Below are 25,546 nucleotides of genomic sequence, written 5' to 3' on the forward strand. Positions count from 1 at the left end.
ATTCTTGCTATCTTGAGAAAATTAAGAAGGTCACTAATGTGGCCCTTCTCCCATTTCCCTCACTCCTCTTGTCACCACTAACCTCATGGGGAGGGCATGGAGAAGAATTGTTTTGGATGATTAGCCATGAATGATTGCTATAGACTTTTTTTGGAAGGAACGTCCTTCTCAAGAGATCACAGGATCCATTTGAGTAAAATATCACCTGTGGAATAATTAAAAATCCTTAAGGGCAGAAGTGATTGTTTTTTGTTTTTGTCTTTATAGCTTTTAGACCTCTCACAGTACTTTGAATGTAGTAGGTGTTTTAACAAATCTTGTCAAACTGAATTGTTAAAAGCATTATGTTAATGCTAATAATAATAAAATAACAATAATAACAATGTCCAGAAAAAGAAATTCTGTAACCATTGTAGAGTCAAATAATAAAAATAAAACTGACAATATTTTGCTTTAAAGTTTGCAAAAGCACTTTCTATTTATTCATTATCTCGAGTCTCCTAACAGTCTCTTGAGGTAGATCCTATATCTGTTAGTTATTGTCCTTGTTTTATAGCTGAAAAAGCTAGGATGGAGAAATTAAATGACTTGGTCAGTGGGACAAAGCTAGGTGCTCCCAGAGACCAAATTCTGAGCCTGATTTGTTCAGACTCCAAGCCCAGTACTACATTATATTAATGCTTGAATTTAAAGAGAATTTTTTTATGTTTCTACCTACTCACTCATGCTTACAAATCAGTGGCTCTGCAGGATGATTTATCAATTCTTATCTCCTTGTGAGAGTTAACAAACTTCTGCAACTGGACAGTTCCTTGTGGCACTTTGCTCTAGATTCCCCAAATGTGGACCTGACTATCCTGTAGGGATACCTTATGCCATTGTAAAGAGAAATAGTGGTTCCTCGTGATGAGATTGTGTATTTGGAGTGAAGTCTCCTATATGTGGCACTAAACTGATCTGGCCCTTAGCACCTCTGCCTGTGTTTCCTCCTGTGCAGTGATAATGGTGGTCTGTTTTATATATCGACAGGGCTGTTTGTGCTGTCATATGTGATCCTGTGTTAAAGAGCTTTGCTAATTTTAAAGCATTATAGGATGGGAAGCCTAACAACCCTGTTAATTAACTCTCTCATTCCCATCATTTTCATTGAGGTTCAGGTGGTGATGATTATTTTATTTACTGTAACACAATGGGTGATGCTGTATTTTCTCCCTTAAACTGAGTCCTAATGTGTCTCACACAGGTGCAGTATAACCTTCTTAGTCCTCCTTTTGGCTGGGTGAGTGGACCTCAGGAAAGTGGCCGCAGAGCCACTGTGCCCTTGTATCATGGCTTCAAAGAAGTGGAAGAAAACTGGACCAAACATTGCTCCTCAGGTCAGAAGAGAAGAGCTTCCTAAAGTCCCTCTGGCCTCTTCTGCACGTCTCACTGACAAAATAGGGCAGGGGAAAGAAAGAAATAAATGAACATTTTTTAAGTGAGAAGAGGGTAGGATCAAAATAATTAAAAGAAATGTGGATGATCAGGATCATTGTGTCACACCTAGGAAGGTAGGCTAGACCCCACTGTACAAGATTTCTAGGTTCCCTGCTAGGGGAATGAATGCCCTAACTGCTGGGCTTTAACTTCTTTGTTCTATTTTTGCGTACGGTTTTTTCAGTTTTGGATCAGAACTGTGGAGCTCCTACTTTCCCACAAGCCCTTTGGTTTTCCTAAGTGAGGGTTTAGCAAAAATTTCTTAAATATCTGTAGAGACAGAGAACACTATGTTAGACACTGAGCAAGACATACAGTTGGGAAAAGACCCAATTCCTGTCTTCTTGGGACTTCCTGTCTCTAATGGGACACACATAGTTATAAAATATTACATGAGCCATGCATTAGAGTATGCCCCACAAAATGCTGTGTTGGTTGTCCATTGTCTACTTACCATCTACAGTCCCTGTTTGCTCAGATTCCATCCCCTTATCAAGGAGGGCCAGCCAGTGGCCTTTGATGTCAGACTCTCAGGCCTATGAGGTGGTTCTGTCAGTGAGGGTGCCTCAGTCTGTCTTAATTGCACTTGGCCATCTCTTCTCTTATCTCTTGTTGAACCCATGCTTTCATTCAGATGCTGCTCCACAACCCAGGTTTTACTGTGTACTATCACCAGAAGCCTCAGAAGATGACTTAAATCGCCTTGATAATACGGTATGAGCCCTAACCCTTGTCTGACATTATGCCAGGAGCTCCTTTGTACTCTCCCCTGACAGAGCTGTTCGATGGAAAGAGAGGGACTGGCTGAGGGCTTTGAGCCTGGGTGTGGGCTGGGCACTATGGCGACCTCTTCTGATCTTAGGAGACCACTTTCAGCCAGGGTCTGCCAGGCAGTGTGGGAGGAGGCTCTTGGGTGCCCTGGGATTGTCTGGGCCAATGGGCCTCGAGCCCTACCATTTCTCACAATTACAGCCAGGGGGTCTGAGGGCCTTCAGGGGGTGGGAGTTTTGTCAGCAGGGAGGAGGACGTGGCAAGAGAGCCCTGAGAGGAGGCTGACAGAAGCGTGAGGAAATCCTCTTGTCCCTGTTTCTGCTGTCAGATCTGTGAGGTCCTCTTCTCCAGAGCCATGAAATACGATGAGCTGTACAGTGCCCTGACTTCTTTGCTAGCAGCTGGATCTCAGTTTGACACGGCCAGGAGGAAGGAGAGCAAGGATGTGACAGCGCTGGTAAGGGCTCAGGCGTGTCGCTCTGTTGTTCTAAAGGAGGGTTGGGACAAGGCAGCCTGGGGCTTCACCAGTGAGTAGGACATCAGTTGGTATGTAAGACTAATTCTTAATCCCGTGTCATAAGCAAATGTCAGAATTATTTGTTTATGTTTGGCTAGATTACATTGATATGCTTTATTGTTGTTTTAGTGAAATGACCACAAAGGAGTAAATAACAGTCTGGGTATTGTGGGCTGATGTTGAGTGGCGGGGTCAGCTCAGGAGCCTCAGTGATCTTGAGCTCACTGCCCTGGTAGAGGGCTGCCTCCGTCCCTGGCAGTGTCATGCTGGTGAAAGAGGGTAGCTTGGTCCGGCTCTCGCTTTTCCAACTTGTTGTAGACATAAATGGTTTGGACTTAAGACTATCTTCAGTTTGGAGCAGGTGATTTGCATGTGCAAAATGCATTTTCTGCTCTTTTATGGGGTGTATTGCACCAGAGGTTTTCCTCTGTAGCAGAGTTGTTGAACACAGACATCAGTACTCTGGAAGTGACCTGAGCCAGATAAAATATTTAGTCAAATAAATGAAAATGCAGGAGAACGTATGTGATGTTAACATGGGTTTTTCCAAATATGTGGCTGCAGGGATTCTTATGTAAGTTTAGTGTCTCCTTTTTGTGTATGAACTTGACACTACTGGCCTAAAACTTCTGGGAGAAGTCTCAAAGATGAGTAAAGTAAAACTCAGTTGGAGCCAGGGACTTGATGCAGTGACAGTTTTGATTCTCATATTAGGATAGTACTTTTACACAGAGAGATATTGGAAGTAGGTTAGGCCTAGTGCCAGCCTGCTGACTCAGTACTCTTGCCTCTTTCAGGAGGCTTGTGCCCTCCAATATTACTTCTTGATACTCTGGAGGATCCTGGGGATTTTGCCACCGTCAAAGAAATACATGAACCAGTTGGCTATGAACACCCCTGAGATGAGTGAATGTGACATCCTGCACACTTTGCGCTGGTCATCCCGCCTTCGCATTGGCTCTTATGTCAGCTGGATAAAGGTACAGTAGTGTCACACACAGTGTAGCAAGCACGGAGGGTTTTGGTGATTGAGAAGGTGGATGGTGACAGGCCTGGCCCAGATCATGAGCTCAAAGGTGTTCTAAAATCAGATTCTTTTTCTGTCCCATGAACAGGACCACCTTGTCCAGCAGGGCATGAAAGCAGACCATGCTAGTTCTCTCATAGAGCTCGCCTCCACCAAGTGCAATTCTGTGAAATATGATGTGGAAATAGCAGAAGAGTATTTTGCTCGACAGGTAGGTGTTCATACAAAGAGGTGCTGATATAGCCACTGGACCTTCTTAGTGCTCCTGAGTAATAATGTCTGGTCTTTTTAAGATCTCATCATTCTGTGGCATCGACTGTACCACCATCTTGCAGTTACATGAGATTCCCAGCCTGCAGTCCATCTATACCCTCGATGCAGCCATTTCCAAGGTCCAGGTCTCTCTAGATGAACATTTTTCCAAGTTGGCAGCTGAGACCGACCCTCATAAGTCATCGGAGATAACTAAGAACCTGCTGCCTGCTACATTACAGCTGATTGATACCTACGCATCATTCACTAGGTGTAGTATATTGCTTAGAGAAATGGGGAGTAAGGACAGTTTTCCGGGAATTCCAGTTTCCCAGAACTTTTATAGTTCTAATGTTGTGTATGGTATGAGTGTTCATTCTTTACAGCTCTGGTGGCTCAAAAATTCATCATTCATTACTTTTGGGGATTTTTTTCCCCCTTTTGTGCAGTGTTTCCTTGTTTTGTATGGGAAGGTACATATGATTTGTTTTTCAGTAATATGTAGGGACACTTAAGTTTGAGGAGGAGGGTCTGCTTTTGTCTAGACTCTAGCTATTTCTTAACTATATACATATATATGTATATAATTATTTCTCTAACTATGTGGGTTAGTTATTGGTGGGAAGAGTTTTTCTAAATGTGGTAAGTTCTTGCACTAATTGTGAAAGGTTTCTACTCCCTCATTTTCCAGATATTGACTAAATTCAGCAGCTGTTTATTAAACATTACTATTTGCAAGGCAAGTGTTCAAGGCTGGGCAAACAAAGGTTAGCTTCAGTCTCAGCCCTCAGGGAATTTAGAATCAGTAGTGGGGGAAGATATGTTACAGCTATAACACAGGGCACCATGGGAAGGATAAGAGCAATGGAAAGATGTAGAGTCGTAGTTGTCAATTTTTTAAAACATGAGGACCCCTTTTAAAAAAATATGTATCTTTTCAGTGAACGAAATCCATCTCTCCCTCCTATCTTGTAAAAATAGCAAAACATTATAACTTTTTTTTTACCCTCTCTCCAAAAATTCATAGGCACTCCACATAATAGTAGTTGTATTATCAGTATTTGTTGATTGAGAAAATCCATAATGACTACATGCCAATCCTTGGTGCCCACATATATCCTCCTTGGTCGTAACTATGTAGCCCTTTCTGTTCTAAAAGGCATGGGTGGGAAGGCCGGTTCTAGAAAAGGAAGCAAGGGAGATGTCACTTTCTTTTGGGAAATTAGGCAAACCTTCCCCCCCACCCCCCCAATTTATTTATTTATTTATTTGTTTGTTTGTTTTTGCTGAGGTAATTAGGGTTAAGTCACTTGCCCAGAGTCACATAGCTAGGACGTGTTAAATATCTGAGACCAAATTTGAACTCAGGTCCTTCTGACTTCAGGTCTGATTCTCTATACACTGTGCCATCTAGCTTCCCCAAATTAGGGAAATCTTGATGGAAGAGGTATTTTGATGGAACTGAGCCCCCAAGAGAAAGACTGTCAATAATACTTGGGAAAAAAAAAAGCTTTTAAAGATCTTAGAAATTATTTTAAAAGATCTAGAATTCAGTTTTCTTTTCAGATTTTCTGTTGGAATTTCCCTGTTAAAAGAATCATTAGTGGTAGTGAAAATGATTGTATGTAGGTATTCTATGGTAGAAATGTTTAGTTATTGAAACAAAAGAAAATAATACTTAACATTTTTTAAAAGTCTTATATTAAGGAGTTCCTGGTGCTTTATGCGGCTTATCTCAGTAATGTTAATGGAGCAGGACAAAATATGGCCCATAGGTTGTTTCTAGTCTTCCAGGCTGTTGGATCTTTCTCCATTGGAAATCTTCAGTGTCTGCTCTGTGTTAGTAGTGACTACAGAAGGATAGACCAATACAACATTGTTATTTTCATTTCACTAGTTTAATTTCGTTTAAATAGCATCAAATTACCATCAGAATTTTGGAGTAAAAGTCTTGTCAGTCTGCCCTGCTTCTGTTTTATTCCTTATTTTTGTTCCTGTGAGACAGGGAAACTGAGATACATAGAGTTTTAGTGATTTCCCCAATATCTTAAAGATTTTCTTGACTGAAGTGAGAATAGACTTCCAGTGTATATATTTTTTGCCTTGATTTTATTTCTCCATATTCTTCTTACAGATCTTATTTGCTGCAAAGCCTTTCTGAAGAGGGATCCACTGAGAATAAACCTTCTGAAGAGAAATTGGGAGGTTATTCTGCTGTCTTAGCAATAGGCTCGAGCCGCTGCAAGTCCAATACTTTGGGTAAGGGATAGCTGCCTGCTGAAGTTCAGAAACGGAAATCTTTGTAGAGCTGTCTTCCTTTTGGGTCCACACCTTTGTAGACTTTTATCTTCTATGTAAACTTGGATAGTAGTCTCCTAATTGTTCTCATTTCTCCCTATCTGATTCATCCTTCATATTGTTGCCAACATACATTCCATAATGCACAACTTTGATTATGTGGACCTTCTGCTCAGTGACACTCCAGTGGCTTCTTAATAAAATAGAGCACCTGAACTGTAGTGAACTAATGAGACTTCCTGAGCTTTTTAGCCTCTCTTCATCCTTCCTTTCATTTTTTATTTCATGTTATTTCTCCTCAATTACTATGTATTTCAGTCCAGATACTCCTTGGTCTTGTGTCCGATGGTAACCATTCCCCTCTTCTCCTTTCCCTTTTTCCTTCCCTTTTCCCCTGCCCAGATCTTCACTTATTGGCCTACTTTATTTTCTCTTTCAATATCCAAGTGAGATACCACCATCTCTGGTCTGTCCTTGTTTCTCTATGATAGATAGGTTTTCCATCTGCTCAGTGATGTTTTTCTCTTCCTTTCACTCTAGAAGTGCAAGTATTTAAGAATACTTAGAAGGACCAAGCTAATTTTTGTGTCATTTAATTTATGTTCTTTTAATCCAGATTAGGTAATTGTGTCTCTATAATGCCTTGTTTGATTCCCTCAGAAGTAATTCTAAGGGTGAATTATACAGTTACTTATTTTATTCCTTATAGTTGTTAAAGTCAGTCAATAATAAAGCTATTAAGTGCCTAAGGTATGTCAGACACTGCTGTTGTGGTAACAGTTACTTTTAGGAAAGACAAAAGACAATTCCTTCTTGTAAGAGGCTCACTCTTTAATGGGGAGGCAACATGCAAAACAACTATGTACAAACAAATTATGGGATAAAATTGAAGGAAGATACTAGATTTAAGATGGGTTGGAAAAGGCTTCCTGTACAAAATGGGATTCTTGGTTGTTGAGGTAAGGAAAGCATAGGATAGCTAGGAAAATGCTCGGAGTTTTGAAATGGATTGTCTTGTTTGTGGGATAGCAAGGTGTCACTGGATTGAGGGAGTAAAAAGTTTGTAAAGGTGTGTGGAGAGGGAAAGTTGTGAAGTACTTTGAATACCAAACCGGAAGATTTTATATTTGAGCTTGGAGGTGACAGGGAGCCCGTAGAGTTCGAGTGGTGCAGGCCTTTGTCACCTCATGTCTTCTGGGCGTGCTGTCTGCCTCAAGTCTTTTCCCTACTACAGTCTTTCATTCAGCTGTTAAAGTCATCTTCCTAAATTGTAGGGATCACCATACCATCACACATCTACTCGATGAACTTTAGCAGCTACCTCAGTTTCCTTATCTGTAAAACAAGGCTAATAGTACCTACCCACCAGGATGGTTGTGAGGAATCAAATGAGAGAATGTTTGTAAAGTGCTTAGCACACTCTCTGGCACATGGTATGCTGGCTATAGTATTCTTGTTGTGGTTACTATTGCTATCATCAACCTCATTCTTATTTAGTTCCTATTAATGATTTCATTGATGTGAAGAATTCTCAGCAAAGGAACTCCCTCTACCAAAAAAAACAAGCTCATTCCTTCCTATCCCTTCCCCCCCCCCCCTTTTTTTTTTAAAACAACTTATATAGACTTCTAGATGTGTCTGAAGTACTTGAGAATATCTGTGACTTTTCAAGGGTCCCACAACTGGTAGCTTTCAGAGAGGAAAGTCAAACCAGGTCTTCCTGATTCTTAAACTTGCTAGCCATTATTCCAAAATGCCTCTTAATTATTTGGCAACTTGTGATGGAGATATTTGAGTTGTAGTTTGTCATTTAGAGAGAGACATTTTTGTTTTTTGTCTTGTGCCTCTTTTTTTCTTTCAGATATTAAGGTAATGCTATTGAAAACCTTTTTCTTTTCTTTTTTTTTAAATTTAATAATAACTTTATATTGACAGAATCCATGCCAGGGTAATTTTTTTTACAACATTATCCCTTGCACTCACTTCTGTTCCGATTTTTCCCCTCCCTCCCTCCACCCCCTCCCCTAGATGGCAAGCAGTCCTATATATGTAAGATATGTTGCAGTATATTTTAGATACAGTATATGTTTGCAGAACCGAACAGTTCTCTTGTTGCACAGGGAGAATTGGATTCAGAAGGTAAAAATAACCTGGGAAGAAAAACAAAAATGCAAATAGTTCACATTCGTTTCCCAGTGTTCTTTCTTTGGGTGTAGCTGCTTCTGTCCATCATTTATCAATTGAAACTGAGTTAGGTCTCTTTGTCAAAGAAATCCACTTCCATCAGAATATATCCTCATACAATATCGTTGTCAAAGTGTATAATGATCTCCTGGTTCTGCTCATTTCACTTAGCATCAGTCCATTTGAGTCTCTCCAGGACTTTCTGGAATCCTCCTGCTGGTCATTTCTTACAGAACAATAATATTCCATAACATTCATATACCACAATTTACCCAGCCATTCTCCAATTGATGGGCATCCATTCAATTTCCAGTTTCTAGCCACTACAAACAGGGCTACCACAAACATTTTGGCACATACAAGTCCCTTTCCCTTCTTTAGTATCTCTTTGGGGTTATAAGCCCAGTAGTAGCATTGCTGGATCAAAGGGTATGCACAGTTTGATAACTTTTTGAGCATAGTTCCAGATTGCTCTCCAGAATGGTTGGATTCGTTCACAACTCCACCAACAATGCATCAGTGTCCCAGTTTTCCCGCATCCCCTCCAACATTCATCATTATTTTGAAAAACTTTTTCAATTGGGCTGAAATTTTTAAATGGTGATGTCATCAAATGTTCTCTTTCTTCTGACAATGGTTTCTGTTCCTTTCTCTTGCCTGTAGGTTCTACACTTGTTCAGAATTTACCATCATCTGTGCAGGCCCTGTGTGAGTCATGGAACAATATTCACACAAATGAGTTTCCCAATATTGGATCCTGGGTGAGCAAGTTTGTGGTATCTTTTTGAATAACGGTTGTATGAATGCTACATGTAATGTCTATGCTCTTTTCCCTTTCTTTGTCCATCAGAGAGATTCCAAGAAGATCTTTACACAGTAGACATATGTGGTGCTAAGGTCCATGCACTGTAGGGCCCAGGTGGAGACACGTCAGTTCTGAAAGCTCCCATGTTTTACCGTGGTTCAGTTTGGCTTTCTCTTAAGTTTTCTTAATCCTATCAGGGAAAAAAATGGTAAAATTTGTTATCTAGTATTCTGTTGATTAGCAGTTTTTAAGTTTCATTTGCATCTGGGAAGACAACTTGTCTTCACTGACCAAGAGTCCTGGGCCTGATATAAGAAGGATTATGTTCTTTTAGAAAGACTGATCACTCACACTCATTACATGTATTGAGTATCATTCTGAGACTATAACCTCCCTTTCCTGATCATAGTGGATAACAGATTGGATCCTGAATAACAATGCCCTTAATAATACTTCCTCCACAAGTGGTCATCCAGTCTACCTGAGGACTCAAGTCCATCATCCACTACATATTGAGATGACTCCATCATTTGGTCTTGCTGCGACATGGCTCCTTTAGCCAAATTCTTTTCAAACTACATGCATGTATTCTCCTTTGACTTTGAACACCTTCCACTGAGGTAGATAGGTTAACGATTAGTCACCTAGTTAGTTGCTGTCTGTTTTCATTGTCTTATTTTAAGTGTCTGTTCCTTTATTCTCATATCATTAAAATACAATCGTTAGTCTGCAAGCCCTGCTGACTTTTTCTGTTGTCATTTTTCGTCTGAGAAAATTTAGTAACATGTAGATTGTGTGCTCCTTATACTTTATATGATAGATTTATGTTCTGCTTTCCTTATAGCGTAATGCGTTTGCCAATGACACAATTCCAGCAGAGAGTTATATCAGTGCTGTGCAGGCCGCTCACCTGGGGACCCTTTGCAGCCAGAGTCTGCCCTTGGCTGCTTCCTTGAAGCACACACTCCTTTCTCTGGTCAGACTGACTGGGGATCTTATTGTGTGAGTATTTGATATAAGTGAATAAAAGAATAAGTTTTATGTGCTTTTTGCCCTAGTTTTTTTAGTTGAGAGAATTGTCTATATTTAGAGAAAAGATAATAGTGAGTGAAGGCTGTGGGGGTTGGTAATAGGCCTTTCTCAAATTCTTGTCTAATAGAGGATACATGTACAGTTGACCATTGGAATGAAAATGTTTGCTATGAGTCATATTTCTGGTTTTAATCTTTATATGAAGCAAGAGCATTGAGGAAAGGCTTAATGTTTTAAGAATGAAGTTTTAAGATTCAGGTCTGTCATTGACCCTTTGGACAAATAACTTGACATTTCTGTGCCTTGGTTTTCTCTGTATAATTGGTGCAATCATACTTGTGCTGCCCACCTCAAAGGGCAATATTGAGGAAATTGATTTGTAAACTATGAAGGTTCCATCAATGTGAGCTCTTAGGATATGAAGGTAGAGGCAGTCCCCACCTTGCTTCCTACATGTGATTTCTGGAAGGGAGGTGCTGTATTTAAGATAGCAATATCAGATAGATGTGGGGAATGGTGATATTGTAGGCAATTGATGAGGAGATATTGTTTGAAAGGTTTGTAAACACCAGGAGGAGCTCAGGCTTTCTATTGTAATAGTTGAGTAGACTGACAAGGGACGGTGTGATGCTTTTGTGAACAGTTCACATAAAATTAGGGTCATAGTCCCTGGAGAAGAAATGTAAGTCAAAGTGCTGGAATTATTTTTGTACCTTCACTTTTGGAGACATCAATTACTTCTTAGTTTTAAGGTATCTTAATTTATATAAATTTTACGAAATTATCTTCAATAAAGATCAATGTGTTTCCATTCAGAAATGCCTAGTAGTGTCTCAGAAGAACACAGTAACTGATCTAGTTCCTTTTTCTTCCCTGAAGTTGGTCCGATGAGTTAAACCCTCCCCAGGTAATCCGGACACTGCTGCCCCTTCTTTTGGAGACAAGCACTGAGAGTGTGGCTGAGATGAGCAGCAACTCCCTAGAAAGGATTCTGGGCCCAGCTGAGTCAGATGAATTTTTGGCTCGAGTTTATGAGAAGCTGATCACTGGGTGTTACAACATTTTGGCCAATCATGCAGATCCTAATAGGTGAGTCTGATTCAGCATTGTTGGCTTCCACCTGCCCCTTTGTCATTAATCTTAGGCAAGGTAATGGAGTTCTTGCAGATGGACATAGCAACTTTTTAAAAAATTGATCCTTGGATACTGGCCCTATCTTCAGTGAAAAATGTTAGATTACAAAAAAAGACAGGGACAATATTTGAATCCTGCTAGGATTTGTGATAGGTTCTTGTGTGAATTTTACATTTTTACAGAAAACTGTATGACATGTTGTTTTTGTCCATTTATGACAAATTTTACAAATGTCTGATTAAGGCCTCTAACATCTGGGCCTTGTATCCGTCATCTTGATGACAAGGAGACCAAGTTTGTTCAGTAGATAGATATATATATATATACATATATATATATATATATTTTAATTGTAGTAAGTTTATTTACTTTTAATACACATTGCTTTGAATCATGTTGGGAGAGAGACCAAAATGGAAAATCCATGGGAGAGAGAAAAACAAAAAACAGGAAAAAGAAATGAACATAGCATGTGTGTTGATTTACATTCAGTCTCCTTAATTATTTTTCTGGATGCAGATGGCATTTTTTGTCCAAATTCTATTGGGATTCCTTCAGATCACTGAACTGCTGAGAATGACCAAGCCTTTCATAGTTGATCATCGCACATTGTTACTATGTATAATGTATTTCTGGGTCTGCTTGTTTTCATCAAAATCTTTATTCTTTTTTGGGCATTTTGCCTTTTTATTTTGGAGGAGTTGAAAATTATTAGGCAAATGTGACTTCCCTCCTGTCACCCAAGGGTATCCAAGACAAAAAGAGGATTAGAACTCATAGCTTTTGTTGCTGAATCACATCTTTGCAAACAATTGAAAGGTAGTGATTCCATTCATTAATTCGGGAGGCACAGAGGATAGGGAAAGCCAGATCAAAGAAGTATAATTTAGAAAAGATTGATAATTTTAGTAGAGTAGACTCTTGACCACGGCTTTCATTTTCTTTGACATCTTCACGGTTCATTTATGTGGGTATTATGAATGCTCAGAAAGCTGTTAGAAGGTACCTGATTGCTCAATGTCATCTTCTCCTTTTTGATTCTCAGTGGGCTAGATGAGTCCATCTTGGAAGAGTGTCTCCAACATCTGGAGAAGCAGTTGGAAAGTAGCCAGGCTCGCAAAGCTATGGAGGAGTTTTTCACTGAGAGGTGAGACTTTTTGGCATGCTGCTGGGCTGCGAAGTCTGACTAGGGGCTTGTGTATCTGGAGAGCAACTACTTTTATTTCCTGCTTTCTGAGGTAGCTGGGTGAGAGTGAGGGAGGGTGTCCTAGCCTGAACCAGTCACGCTCAGAGATGAGTGGTTCCACTGGAAAGAGAAGTGATAGGGAGGAAATGGAAATGGATGCCTTTTGTGGGACTTAATGTGATTCTTCCATTTTTCTCTCTCTTCTGTCTCCTAGTGGAGAACTTGTCCAGATCATGATGGCCACAGCCAATGAGAACCTCTCTGCTAAATTCTGTAACCGAGTTCTGAAATTCTTCACCAAACTCTTCCAGCTGAGTGAGTGACAGCTTTTAATAATCTCCTTATGGGAACTTTGATGTCTGGCTAATAACTGGGCCACCTTCTGCCAGAGTGTCACAGCAGCATGAAAATACTAACAAGTGGGGAGAATCTCTCCAGGAGAATTTTTGGAGAGAGACAGAACACACGATTAAAATGGCCTCCCTTTTCCCTCCCCCACATTTCCTCCCATCTGCCTTTCTTCTCCCCCTTGGCTGGCCCCTGCTGTGTTGACTGAAGCCCTTTGCTCTGTCCTTAGCTGAGAAGAGCCCTAACCCCAGCCTGCTCCATCTCTGCGGTTCCCTCGCCCAGTTGGCATGTGTGGAACCTGTGAGGCTCCAGGCCTGGCTCACTCGCATGACCACATCACCCCCCAAGGAGTCTGACCAGCTGGAGGTGGTGCAGGAGAACCGGCAGCTGCTGCAGCTACTGACCACCTACATTGTTCGAGAAAACAGGTAGAGAATCTTTACCTAGTGTACTTGAATGCCCCTTCAGAACACCAAAAACATGTGTTGTCCACTGTCTGCTTGCTCTCAGTCCCACGCTCTCCTCAGCTCCATCCTGGATGCATAACCAGGGCTGTGTGCAGGGCTACACTGAGATTTTTGTCTAGATGGGGCTGGGGAGCATAACCGTGGGAAATGAAGGTGACTGATGGGTGTGCTCCCATTGTGCCCACAGTCCGGGCTCTGTTTGCCCACATGGTGTCCCACATGTCAGCCAGTTCAGGACCCAGTTCCTGTTGGTGTCTCATTGTTTCACTGCTTTCTCTCCTCAACAGCCAAGTTGGGGAAGGTGTTTGCACCGTGCTGCTGAGCACCCTGATCCCTATGGCGACAGAAATGCTGGCCAATGGGGATGGCGCTGGTTTTCCTGAACTCATGGTTGTGATGGCGACGCTGGCCAGTGCAGGCCAAGGTGCTGGCCACCTCCAGCTTCATGGTGCTGCTGTGGACTGGTTGAGCAGATGGTAAGTGGAAAGGAGACGGAATGAGGAGAAATGAGGCCTGGAGTTGGGCTTTGGAGGTGAATCCTTGCTGACTACTTCCTCATTCAGCTGATCAAATCCTCAGCCGAGCACTTTTGTCAGGAGGAAGGAGTCTGGGGGGTCGAGCTCCTCCTATTCATGAAGTTTACAGCTGGGAAGGGCTAAGATGCTGAGGCATAATTGTCATTAGAGGGCTGGCTGGGCAGTTGGCAGAGGATTGGCAAGTCAGGAAATGCTTAGTTGTGGAAGTTTGAATTGGGCTTTAAAAAACATGTACAAATACAATGATGAGAAGGAAAGATAACTCCAAGGGCAAGGAAGAGTATAATGAAGTTATAGAGATGAAAGAGCAAAGAAGAGTGAGACAGAGACACAAGGAGGGAGGGAAGGGGAGAGAGAGGCAAAGACAGAGAGAGAGAGAGAGAGAGAGAGAGAGAGAGAGAGAGAGAGAGAGAGTGAGTGTGTGTGTGTGTGTGTGTGTGTGTGTGTGTGTGTGTGTGTGTGTTTTGGGGTTAACAGGGCAGCACCAGATTATATAGAACCTTGAATGTTGCATAAGGGAGTTTTGATTTTGTTACATGGACATAGTAGGTAAAACACTGAAGATGTGATTGTGCAACATGACTCAATCGGTTTATTAGGAAGGTTAGTTTAACAATGATTAGAGAAGTATTTATTGTGTGGAGTGTTGGGGGGGAGATTCATGGGAGGAGGAGGTTACAGTTGTCTAGGTGGGTAGTAAAAATGAGCTAATACTAGATATGCTACAGGTGGGGGAGGGGTGGAGTTGACAAGAAAGGGGAGAGTTGTGAAAGAATGGAGAAGAAAACTTGAAAATCTTTGTCATTTTCCTTATAATGATGCTTTTTCATTGATTTATTCCATTAAAAAAGTCATGATTGGGTATACATCGTCATAGTTTTAGTAGACCACTGATGAGAAAACTGAGGTATGGGACACATTGCTGGAAAAGGGTTAGTGATAAAGGCCCATATAGCTTAACTCTTAGGTTGTTCACTCAATTTCAGTACATTCTGTTCACACTTTTTTTGTTAAGAATTAATTTCTCTTTTTTTTTCATTTACCAACTTTACTGGTAACTGAGGACTTGATGGAGTCAGAAAGTCGTTTCCTTTCTCTGAACACCTCATTTTTTCTGTATTTCCTTTCTTCAACAGTAAGAAATACTTGTCTCAGAAGAATGTAGTTGAAAAAATGAATGCTAATGTAATGCATGGGAAGGTAAGAAAATTGGGAAGCAACTGTTAGTTGGGTGGGTGAGAGTTAAACAATTTGGGGGTAATGTGCACCGTAGGTGGGTATTGATTGATTTTTCTCTTCAGTTCACCAGAACGGCACTGCTTCTCAGCCTTGATCTCTATCCCTGGTTGTCCTCTGGGGAGTAAGGGCTGTATCTCAAAGACCTAGAAGTGTGTAATTGTCAACTGCATGCCTTTAGGCCTTTTCAAGGTGTCAGGGAGTGATAGGAGACTGCAAATACTCTGAGAAACAGGCTTTCAGTAGAGCCAGCCCTAAAATATCATGTGGCTACTGTTTAAAAAAATACATTGTCATGGTACAGAAAATTCTTCTGCATTCCATAAAGCAACACCCTGCTTAGTGAACTGAGTATATGGTGACCTTCTGGGGTTCTGCATGTCTCTCCCTCAAATTCCCCAGGAAGCTAGGTTGCCTTGCTTTGTTCAGGTCCTCAGGTCACTCTGCTGAGATTCATAATTTCTGCATTCAGGTGACATTTCATCCCCTGTGGAATGGCTGAATATCAGGTGGTAGTTTTGAGAGTATATGGTGACTGTTTGCCTTGGGTCCCCTCCTAGAAGCCAGTTCTCCTCTTGCCAGTCTTTGTCCTCATCAAAGAGGGTAGAATAAAGTCAGTTGGGTCTCTGACAAAAAGACACAAGGGATTGACCAGAATTTGTCCTAAGCTAACTCGTGATCTCTCCAGCTGCTCCCCTTTTCTTGTGTTTTAATGGTCTGAGCATTTACTTTGTTACAGTCATTAGGTGGTGAAGGCCAGTAGGCAGCACTTGGAGTTGATAAGACTCAATCCAAATTCTGCCTTTTTTAGTCACTTTTTTGTTCCCTTATGATCCTGGACAAGTTGCTTCATCTCTCTCATCCTCAATTTATTTCTCTGTAAAATAGGGATAATACTTTAGCATCTACTTCCCAACATTGTTTGAGAATCAATTTAATATATCCTGTAAATCATTTTGCAGCCCTTAGAGTGCTGTGTGTGCTGTTATGATTATTATTAATTATTATTAAATGAGTGCTGCTGTCAGTGGAAGATAAAGGACTGATTGAAGGTTCCTAAAGTCCCAAGAGAAGAGTTAGGGAACAAAAGTAAGAGAGAATGGAGGGAAGAGAGAATGGAGGGGAAAAAGATGAAACTAATCAAGGAACAAAACCTTTGAAGTCAATAAAAACTTCCATATATATTGTACAAAGGTGTACAAACTGATTTTCAGGTTAAAAAGTATAACATACAAAGAGTGATGTAAGTGAAAAAAGGAGCTTTTTTTTCATTGGGAAAAAATACTTGATTTTATGTAACAGGAAATTATAGTAATTTCTGAGAAATCATGAACTTCTTTTGTATAGCACGTGACTATTCTGGAATGTACCTGCCATATTGTATCTTACCTGGCTGATGTCACCAATGCCCTGAGCCAGGGCAGTGGTCAGGGCCCTAGTCATCTCTCAGTGGATGGAGAGGAGCGGGCCATCGAGGTCGACTCAGACTGGGTAGAGGAACTGGCAGTAGAAGAAGAAGACTCTCAGGCTGAGGACTCAGTAAGTTCCCCCTAAGGAGGCCAGCCCTACATTTGATGGCCAGGTATTGATAGAACAACCTATTTAGATTTTTAATCCATGCTGATAGAACCCAAGCTTTAAAAAATTGTCCTCTCCAGGCTCAGCAGCTGCTGAGGCCCCAGGAAAAACTTTCCCATAACTTATAGTCAAAGACTCTTTAATTTTCAGCAGTTGGAAAAGTGCATTAGAAAAACTCATCCTTCTGGAAGGAGGTGTTCATTTGGAAGATAGTCTTTTATGTACCAGTGAACTTTGATAGAACTTGGGGCAGAACTTGAATAGGAAATTCAAGTTCTCTTGTTATTTTCACCACAAAACAAATGAGGCCTCTGCTAATACTTGGCAGTAAGTTTTGTTTTCAGCCTGTCAACTCTTGCTGCTCTGGGTTTCCTCTGACCATTGGACCATCTGGTCCAAGCTGACCAGAAGATTTCCAGATGGATGAAAGAGTTGGAAAGTTGGGAGGGCGTGTGTGCGCACGTGTGTGTATGTGTGTATGTGCATGCGTGTGTGCACATGTGTGTGTGTGTCTGTGTGTGTGTTTCTGGCTAAATGACTTTCTTTACTTTGGAGGATGAAGATTCTCTTTGCAACAAACTATGTACATTTACTATCACACAGAAAGAATTCATGAACCAGCATTGGTAAGTGCACCTTTTCCCATGAGTTAGGAGTTCTCTTTCTTGCCTGCTGGGATCTGTCACTCATTTGGGGATTTTTGATCTCCATAGGTACCACTGCCATACCTGCAAGATGGTGGATGGGGTTGGCGTGTGCACTGTGTGTGCTAAGGTCTGCCACAAAGATCACGAGATTTCCTATGCCAAGTACGGGTCCTTCTTCTGTGACTGTGGAGCCAAAGAAGATGGGAGTTGCTTGGTAAGAGAGCCGGAAGGCTTGCTGTGCTCTTATATGATCTGGCAGTTAGATCAGACTGGGAGTGAAATGCCAAGCCCTAGCTTGTTGTATGACTCTGTGAAAGTTAGTTCTCTTCTTAAATCCTCATTGTCTTCTACAAATGGAGGGGCATAGGCAGGATGACCTCCAAGATCACATCTGTACCCAAGAGCTGCTTTGGGACAGATGTGATGAGTCCAGCACTGTGCCTGTGCTGCTCCCGCAGGCACCCTGTAGACCATAGGCAGGGTACATCATTTCTTGTCACTTCCCCCCGCCTACTGCCCTGTCTGGTTTTTTAGGCTTAGTCTCTGACGTATACTGATAGGGAAATCCTGTGGCATGGCGCTGTCCTCAGAATTAAGACACCGTATATGAGCATTTGGGAGGACAGAATTTAGGTCATCAGTACTAAAATTAGTAGATGTTGTCAAGTTAGGACACACACTGGACAGGAGAATTGGACTTCCAGAAGGTCTCACCAGGCTAGATAAAACACTCGCCCAAAGTAACACAACAGGGGAGGTGTGGCTAGGAGCAGTTGATCTGGAAAGTTTAAGACTTTTTAGTGAATGACAGGTTCAGTATGAATCCAAAAAGCTAATGGGGCTCTTGCTTGCTGTAAGAGGTGACATGGCTAGGGTACAGGAGTTCCTGCTGGGCCCTGCTCGGATCACAAATGGGATGCTGTATTCATTTCTGGGCACCAGGTTTTAGGGAGGCTGGCAGCCTACCTAAAAGAGTGGAGTCAGGATGGGGAGGGCCCTCAGTTGTCTGATGTGAGGATTGCTTGAAGGGACTAGACCTGAGGAGCAGAGAAGACTTAGCAGGGATATTAGTTTTTTTCGTATCTGAAATGCTAGCATGTGAAAGGGATTAGTTCGTTTTGCTTGATCTCAGAAGGGAATTCAGAGAGACAAATTGAGATTTGATATAAGAAAAACTTTACAATTAGAGGTTTCCAAATATGTACTGGGATGACTTAATAGGCTATTCAGTTTTCTTCCTCCTCCTCTATCTCCTGAATCTAGAGATCTTTGGGCCTTTTTGGGGTATATTGTAGATGGGGGTGAGTTCCACGCATAAAATGATGTCACTCATTCACATGTTTGGCTGCCTCAGGACTTCAGATAGTGTGGATTCAAGGTTCTGTGGTTAGAGCCAGGGCTCTCTGAGTTCTTATACATTTATTAATTTTTATTACATTAATAAATGTTTAAATAATGTATTACATATTAACTAATATTTAAATATATTTATTCAGGCTCTGGTGAAGAGGACACCCAGCAGTGGCATGAGTTCCACCATGAAGGAGTCAGCATTTCAGAGTGAGCCTCGGGTTTCTGAGAATGTGGTGCGTCATGCTAGCAGCTCATCACCAGCAGACAAGGCCAAGGTCACTATCAATGATGGCAAAGTTGCTGATGAAGAGAAACCCAAAAAAAGCAGTTTATGTCGGAGTGTGGAAGGTTGTCGCGAGGAACTTCAGACCCAGGTGAGCTTCCCAGATGGCGTTCATCCTGGACCAGAGAAAAGAATCTGAAGGAGGCAAGAGGAAGAGCATTTCTGGGCTCTGGTTCTCTGTAGGTGCACTTGATCACCTGGAGTCACAGAATTTTCACCTCTATCTCTCCTTATGTGTGATGGAAGTAGCTATAATTTAACCCTCACCAGTTATTACTTCACCATAGTTCTGTCGCCTAGTAGAATAAAATGGGGGTGAGGGACATTGGAATAGTTAACTGAGGCTGTGGCATAATAAGTTTGGTAGCCATTTCCACAAAAGGTAAGGTTGGGAAGTTTTGAGTTTTTACATAAATCAAATGAAGCTTCAGTAGGTTGGTCCAATGGCTGCCAGTATGTTGGACCAGGAATGAGAAGTATATTGTTATGACCCCTCCTCTTGAGGATATTGCACATATAACCTTTTATCTTTGTGCATTTTCATTTTTTCATTTGTTTTATTCCACAGGCAAACTTCTCCTTTGCTCCCTTGGTGTTAGATATGCTTGGCTTCCTCATGGAGGCAATTCAAATCAACTTCCAGCAAGCTTCAGCCATGGGCAGCAGCAGTCGGGCACAGCAGGCACTCAATGAGTTACACACCTTGGACAAGATGGTAGAGATGACAGACCAGCTGATGGTGAGTGCCAACGAGCTCATTGAACCAGGCAATGAGGGGATCAGTTAACTTATTGCTGACCAGTACCTTTAGGATCTAGTTTCTACCTTCTTAAAATAAATGTATAACCATAGACCATCTGTCATCTTATTCATACCTCCTGTAGTTCTCGTATACTTTTTATTTCTTGTGGTATATAAATCACATAAATTGTACTTAAATTTGTTTTTAAAATAATATTTTCCCCTAGTTACATGTAAAGACAATTTTTAACATTCATTTAACAAAGTTTTTGAGTTCTAAATTTTCTCTGACTCTCATCTATCTCCTCCTTGAGACAGTACGTAATTTGATAAAAGTTATACAATACATATATTTTTTAAAAGGTAGACCTAGTATTGGGGTATAACCACTTGGTTATGTTATCACTGGGTTATTTACATTTCTCTCCTTTGTGTAGGTCCCCACCTTAGGGTCTCAGGAAGGTGCCTTTGAAAATGTCCGGATGAACTATAGTGGAGACCAGGGCCAGACAATTCGCCAGCTCATTAGTGCCCACGTGTTGAGACGTGTGGCAATGTGTGTGCTGTCTTCACCCCACGGGCGACGTCAACATTTAGCTGTCAGCCATGAAAAGGGCAAGGTAGATCTTCCAGTTCTCTTATTCATTTTCTAGTATTTGTTTTTATTTATATTTTATTTTCTTCAATGAACAAAAATTTACCTTCTCTCCTGCCTGTCTCCAACTCCTCTATCCCCTTACCCTCAAATTGAGACCAAAAGGAAAACAAAACATAACATTTATCAACAAATATGTGTAATCAAAAACCACTTGCTGTGTTGGCCATGTGTCTCTTTGTCCCCCTCCCCCCTTTAACTCTCCCTTTCCCTCTCTCTCTCTGTCTCTCCCTGTCTCTTCCTTTTCCTCCCTCTCCCTTCCAACTCTCCTCCCTCCTCCCCCCTCTGTCTTTTTCTCTTTTTCTGTCTCTCCTTCTTCCCTCCTTTCTCTCTTTCTCCCTTTCTCTTTCCCTCTCTCCCTCCCACTCTAAGATAAATACTTTCAGACAACCTTCATTAGAGTTTGTTTTGCTTAGGACTAATGCCCCCTTACTTTACTTTCTTTCTAATTGCTCGTTTTCCTTCTCTTCTTGAGTGAAGTGTATTTTTGTATCCAACTCTGTTTCCTTACCCAACTTTGCTTATTTAGCTGTCTGATTATGCATCTTGATTAAGAGAATTTTCCTCACTTTCCTTTTTCCCCTCCAGTATATTTCTCATCCCCTGTCATATTGTAGTCCTTTTTGCATCTCTTTGTATGCTTCTTTTAAGATCATTAAGATATAATAAAACCACTCCCAGCCCTTTTGTCTAATTAGGCTTCCTCTGTGACCCCAGATGGTGATAAACATGATCATCTCCCCATATTTGAATGTAAGCAATTTATTCTTGTTTAGTTCTTTTATCATTATTCATTCCTGTTTACCTTTATGTTTCTTTTCACTCCTGTATTTCATCATCATAATTCTACACAGCTCTGGTTTTCATCTGTAATACTTAGAAGTTTACTATTCAACAATGGTCTATTTTTCCTGCTGTAAGCTTATATTTAGTTTTTTGCTCAGCAAGTTAATCTTTAAGTTTTTTGTGTTTATTCTGTCTCTCATTCTTTTATAGCAGGCACTGTTAAATCTTGGGTGATCCCAACTGTGGCTTCTTGGTACCTGAATTCATTCTTTCTGAATGTAGTATTTTTTTCTTTAACTTGTAAGTTGTAGATTTTGGCCATAATGTTTCTGAGGATTTATTTTAAGGTTGCTTTCAGGGTGTGACTAGTAGATTTTTGTATTTCTCTTTTACCTTCTAACTCTCATTAACGCAGTGAAGTTTCTTTAAAAATTTCTTGAAATATGATGTCAAGGTTTCTTTTTCCTTTATGGCTTTCAGGTGGATTGATTCTTCACTTTTTTTTCCTTGATCTTTTTTCCAGGTCATTTTTTTTTGAAATTTTTTTTAAATTTAATTTAATTTTATAATAACTTTATATTGACAGAATCCATGCCAGGGTAATTTTTTTACAACATTATCCCTTGCACTCACTTCTGTTCCCATTTTTTCCCTCCCTCCCTTCATCCCCTCCCCTAAATGGCAAGCAGTCCTATATGTGTTAGATATGTTGCAGTATATCCTAGATACAATATATGTTTGCAGAACCGAACATTCTCTTGTTGCACAGGGAGAATTGGATTCAGAAGGTAAAAATAACCTGGGAAGAAAAACAAAAATGCAAATAGTTCACATTCATTTCCCAGTGTTCTTTCTTTGGATGTAGCTGCTTCTGTCCATCATTTATTAATTGAAACTGAGTTAGGTCTCTTTGTCAAAGAAATCCAGAATACATCCTCATACAATATCATTGTCGAAGTGTATAATGATCTCCTGGTTCTGCTCATTTCACTTAGCATCAGTCCATTTGAGTCTCTCCAGGACTTTCTGGAATCCTCCTGCTGGTCATTTCTTACAGAACAATAATATTCCATAACATTCATATACCACAATTTATCCAGCCATTCTCCAATTGATGGGATCCATTCAATTTCCAGTTTCTAGTCACTACAAATAGGGCTGCCACAAACATTTTGGCACATACAGGTCCAGGTCATTTATTTTCATGATGAGATACCTTACATTTTCTTCTCTTCCCCCTCTCCCCCATTCTTTTGACTTTTTTTTAATGTTTCTTGTTGTCTTATGGAGTCATTGGCTTCTGTTTGATTCATTTAGTTTTTAGAGTTTCTTGTTCAGGCAAAGTTGTCTACCTTTCATGTCAAGCTATTAATTCCTTTTCCAATTCCTTTTTCTATAATTTTTATTTTTCCCCCAATATTTTCTTCAGCATCAAAGACATTTCTAAACTTAAAAATTCTTTTTCATTTATTTCAGGAATTCTAATTGAATTTGTGCCCTTGTTGTCTTTTTCTTTTGAGAGTTTGCCTGTAGATATTTGGAATCATCCTCTTCTTCTGGGTTTCTGTCTTGATTATCTCTATCACCATGTTAGCTTTTTATGGTGGGATTCCTTTTTTTGTTTGCACATTCTGCCAGGTTATGTCTTGATTTCATTCTAGATATTTGGCTGGGCTTTGTGCACTTCTGGGCTGGTCCTGTTGCTTTTTTCTTAGGCATATTGAGTATTGTGTTCCAGGATCTCAGGGACAGCTCACACTGGGCATCTGTAAGCTTTCAGTGGTCCTAGAATAATCTAGTCCAGGGTAAAGGCTTATTGCTGCCCCTGTGGTCTGAGCTCTGCAAATTCTTCCTTTGGGCTCATATCACCACTTCAGTCCAATCTGGATCTCTGACTTCTTTCCATTGAGTTGCTGTGATATAGTTTTGGGTATATCTCAGTTTGGGCCTAAGACATCCTCCTTCCCATGTGCACAGCCTCTCCCTGGTATTAGAATGTTCTATATGCAGTGATCTTGATTATAGCTTGTCCTCGGTGTCTACAGATTTCTGTCTCTCTATGCCATCCTGTCCTGGAGAAGTAACTCACTGCTACCTTTTCTTGAATTTCTCCATCAGGATTCAATTTGGTGCATTCTCTAGTTCTTTTTGAAGGAATTTTGTTTGGGTGGCTGGGAGTGGTGAACATACTTCTACTGCTTCCTGCTACTCTGCCATCTTGACTCCCTTCCTAATTTCTTGTCTACCTGCCAAAAAAACTTCATCTAAGAGCTCTAGTCACAAGACATTAGGAAGAAATCATGTCCTTTTCTGAAGATCCTTAGCTCTGTGTCCTCTGGTGGTATCAGAGCTGGGAATATATGGTGGTCATGTTCCTTTGCAGATTACTGTTCTGCAGCTCTCTGCACTTCTCAAACAAGCAGATTCCAGTAAAAGGAAGCTGACTCTCACTCGCCTGGCATCAGCACCAGTCCCCTTCACTGTATTAAGTCTCACTGGAAATCCTTGTAAGGAAGACTATCTTGCTGTGTGTGGGCTGAAGGTAAGAAGATAGAGTTGATTTTGGAGGCCATTAGGATTTTGTCGATAGTTGCCCCTTTATCAGATTAAACCTAAGTCCTTTACTTGACCGTTTCTTGCAAGGAGTTTGAAAACTTCTTCACAGCAGTTTGTAAGTGCTTGTCTTTAAAGAGTTTCTTTCAACAAATTCAGTGAATCTTTTTTGAGTGCTCACTCTATACAATGCCTTAGGGACAGAGGCAGATAAATAATAATTTTTGCCTTAATACAATCTAAATCTAATATGGGGAGACAGTTGGTAAATGATTCTGCAAAAGACATCATGAGAAGTACATAAAGTTCAGGTGAAGTGGTTTGCAAGGTCTAAGGAGATTGGCCATTTGTGACCTGGGAGCAGAGGTCAGTGGGGAGAGGAGGGTGGACATTGTGCTGTAGCTTGATGGGACTGAGTGGATGTGGAAGTCAGTATGCTCATCACAGCCCTTAGAAGGTCCTGATGGGATGTGTTGAGGATGGGAGAAGATTACATTACTAGCAAAGACATACCATAGCCGAGAGCAAGTCTCTATTTCCAGGCACAGAAGTCAATTGAGAGGCCAAGAAAAGAGGGGGATTTCTGAGACTTGAGCAAGAATAAGTCAGACCATGCTTTGTCTTCTTTGTCCCCATGCTGGGTGCCAGGACTGCCATGTGCTGACCTTTAGTAGCTCAGGCTCCGTTTCTGATCACTTGGTGCTGCATCCTCAGCTGGCAACAGGAAACTTTATCATCAAAGCTGTGTGGTTACCTGGCTCACAGACAGAGCTGGCCATCGTCACTGCAGACTTTGTCAAGGTACTGTCTCCTCTTAGTGTTGGTACGGTGGAAGTCTCTGCTTCAGAAGGCTTCTCTGGGAGCAACCCACTGGTGGTGGCGGTCATCCCTCGTTCTTGAAGAGGACCAGTGCCATTGCGAAGGTGTGATTTGACTTGGATGTGAATTGAGACAGCTGCTCAGAGTCATACATATGTTAAATTGGAAAGCCTCTGTGACTTACTATTGAGGCTTATGTGAATGTAGATAGAGGGATCATTTTCTGTTCTGCTCAAAAATCTGAGGGTCTTCCCCTCCTAGATGGATGTTTTTGAAGATACATTAGGCCATCTTTTGTCTTAATTCTTATTTATTGAAAAGACATTGTCTCAGATCCATTCGGGGCTAACAGATTTCAGTGCCTCATTTTGCTTTTGCCAAGAAATCCAAGTTAAAACTCATTCTAACACTTTGCCAGTCTCTACCTTAGCCTGGCAGCTTTAGTTTAGCAGTAATAGGTTAGGTGAACTTCTGCCCGAGAGTATCAAGGGTTGGCTTCTTATTAGTCTTTTCTTTCTCTGCCCTACAGATATACGACCTCTCTGTTGATGCCTTGAGCCCAACTTTCTATTTTCTCTTGCCAAGCTCAAAAATCAGAGACGTTGCTTTTCTCTTCAACGAAGAGGGCAAGAACATTATTGTTATCATGTCCTCAGCTGGCTACATCTACACTCAGCTCATGGAGGAGGCCAGCAGTGCCCAGCACGGGCCTTTCTATGTCACAAATGTGCTGGAAGTCAATCATGAAGACCTGAAGGTTGGAGTGACTTTTCTCTTTTTCTGCCCTCAATTATTTAGGATCATAGGATTTAGCATTGGAGGAGAACCGTAGAGATCCTTTAGTCTAACATCCCCATTTCAT

The 25,546-nt window shown here is 41.0% G+C and overlaps 1 protein-coding gene across 1 annotated transcript in view; it reads left to right on the plus strand.

Moving 5' to 3' along the window:
* The window catches only part of UBR4 (ubiquitin protein ligase E3 component n-recognin 4), a 144,832-nt gene that overhangs the window by 29,287 nt on the left and 89,999 nt on the right, over window positions 1-25,546 (plus strand). The window contains exons 20-43 of the mRNA XM_051988364.1: window positions 1,244-1,376; window positions 2,111-2,190; window positions 2,576-2,704; window positions 3,562-3,744; window positions 3,880-4,002; window positions 4,085-4,314; window positions 6,178-6,302; window positions 9,189-9,286; window positions 10,175-10,332; window positions 11,242-11,451; window positions 12,542-12,643; window positions 12,897-12,997; window positions 13,260-13,458; window positions 13,785-13,973; window positions 15,170-15,233; window positions 16,617-16,808; window positions 17,403-17,473; window positions 17,561-17,708; window positions 18,991-19,221; window positions 19,699-19,869; window positions 20,309-20,491; window positions 23,696-23,854; window positions 24,514-24,666; window positions 25,214-25,441. Of these exons, the coding sequence (XP_051844324.1) occupies window positions 1,244-1,376; window positions 2,111-2,190; window positions 2,576-2,704; window positions 3,562-3,744; window positions 3,880-4,002; window positions 4,085-4,314; window positions 6,178-6,302; window positions 9,189-9,286; window positions 10,175-10,332; window positions 11,242-11,451; window positions 12,542-12,643; window positions 12,897-12,997; window positions 13,260-13,458; window positions 13,785-13,973; window positions 15,170-15,233; window positions 16,617-16,808; window positions 17,403-17,473; window positions 17,561-17,708; window positions 18,991-19,221; window positions 19,699-19,869; window positions 20,309-20,491; window positions 23,696-23,854; window positions 24,514-24,666; window positions 25,214-25,441 (3,660 nt within the window). The remainder of the gene's footprint in view (window positions 1-1,243; window positions 1,377-2,110; window positions 2,191-2,575; window positions 2,705-3,561; window positions 3,745-3,879; window positions 4,003-4,084; window positions 4,315-6,177; window positions 6,303-9,188; window positions 9,287-10,174; window positions 10,333-11,241; window positions 11,452-12,541; window positions 12,644-12,896; window positions 12,998-13,259; window positions 13,459-13,784; window positions 13,974-15,169; window positions 15,234-16,616; window positions 16,809-17,402; window positions 17,474-17,560; window positions 17,709-18,990; window positions 19,222-19,698; window positions 19,870-20,308; window positions 20,492-23,695; window positions 23,855-24,513; window positions 24,667-25,213; window positions 25,442-25,546) is intronic.

The sequence above is a fragment of the Antechinus flavipes genome, chromosome 3, assembly GCF_016432865.1.
Source record: "Antechinus flavipes isolate AdamAnt ecotype Samford, QLD, Australia chromosome 3, AdamAnt_v2, whole genome shotgun sequence".
Lineage (NCBI taxonomy): Eukaryota > Metazoa > Chordata > Mammalia > Dasyuromorphia > Dasyuridae > Antechinus > Antechinus flavipes.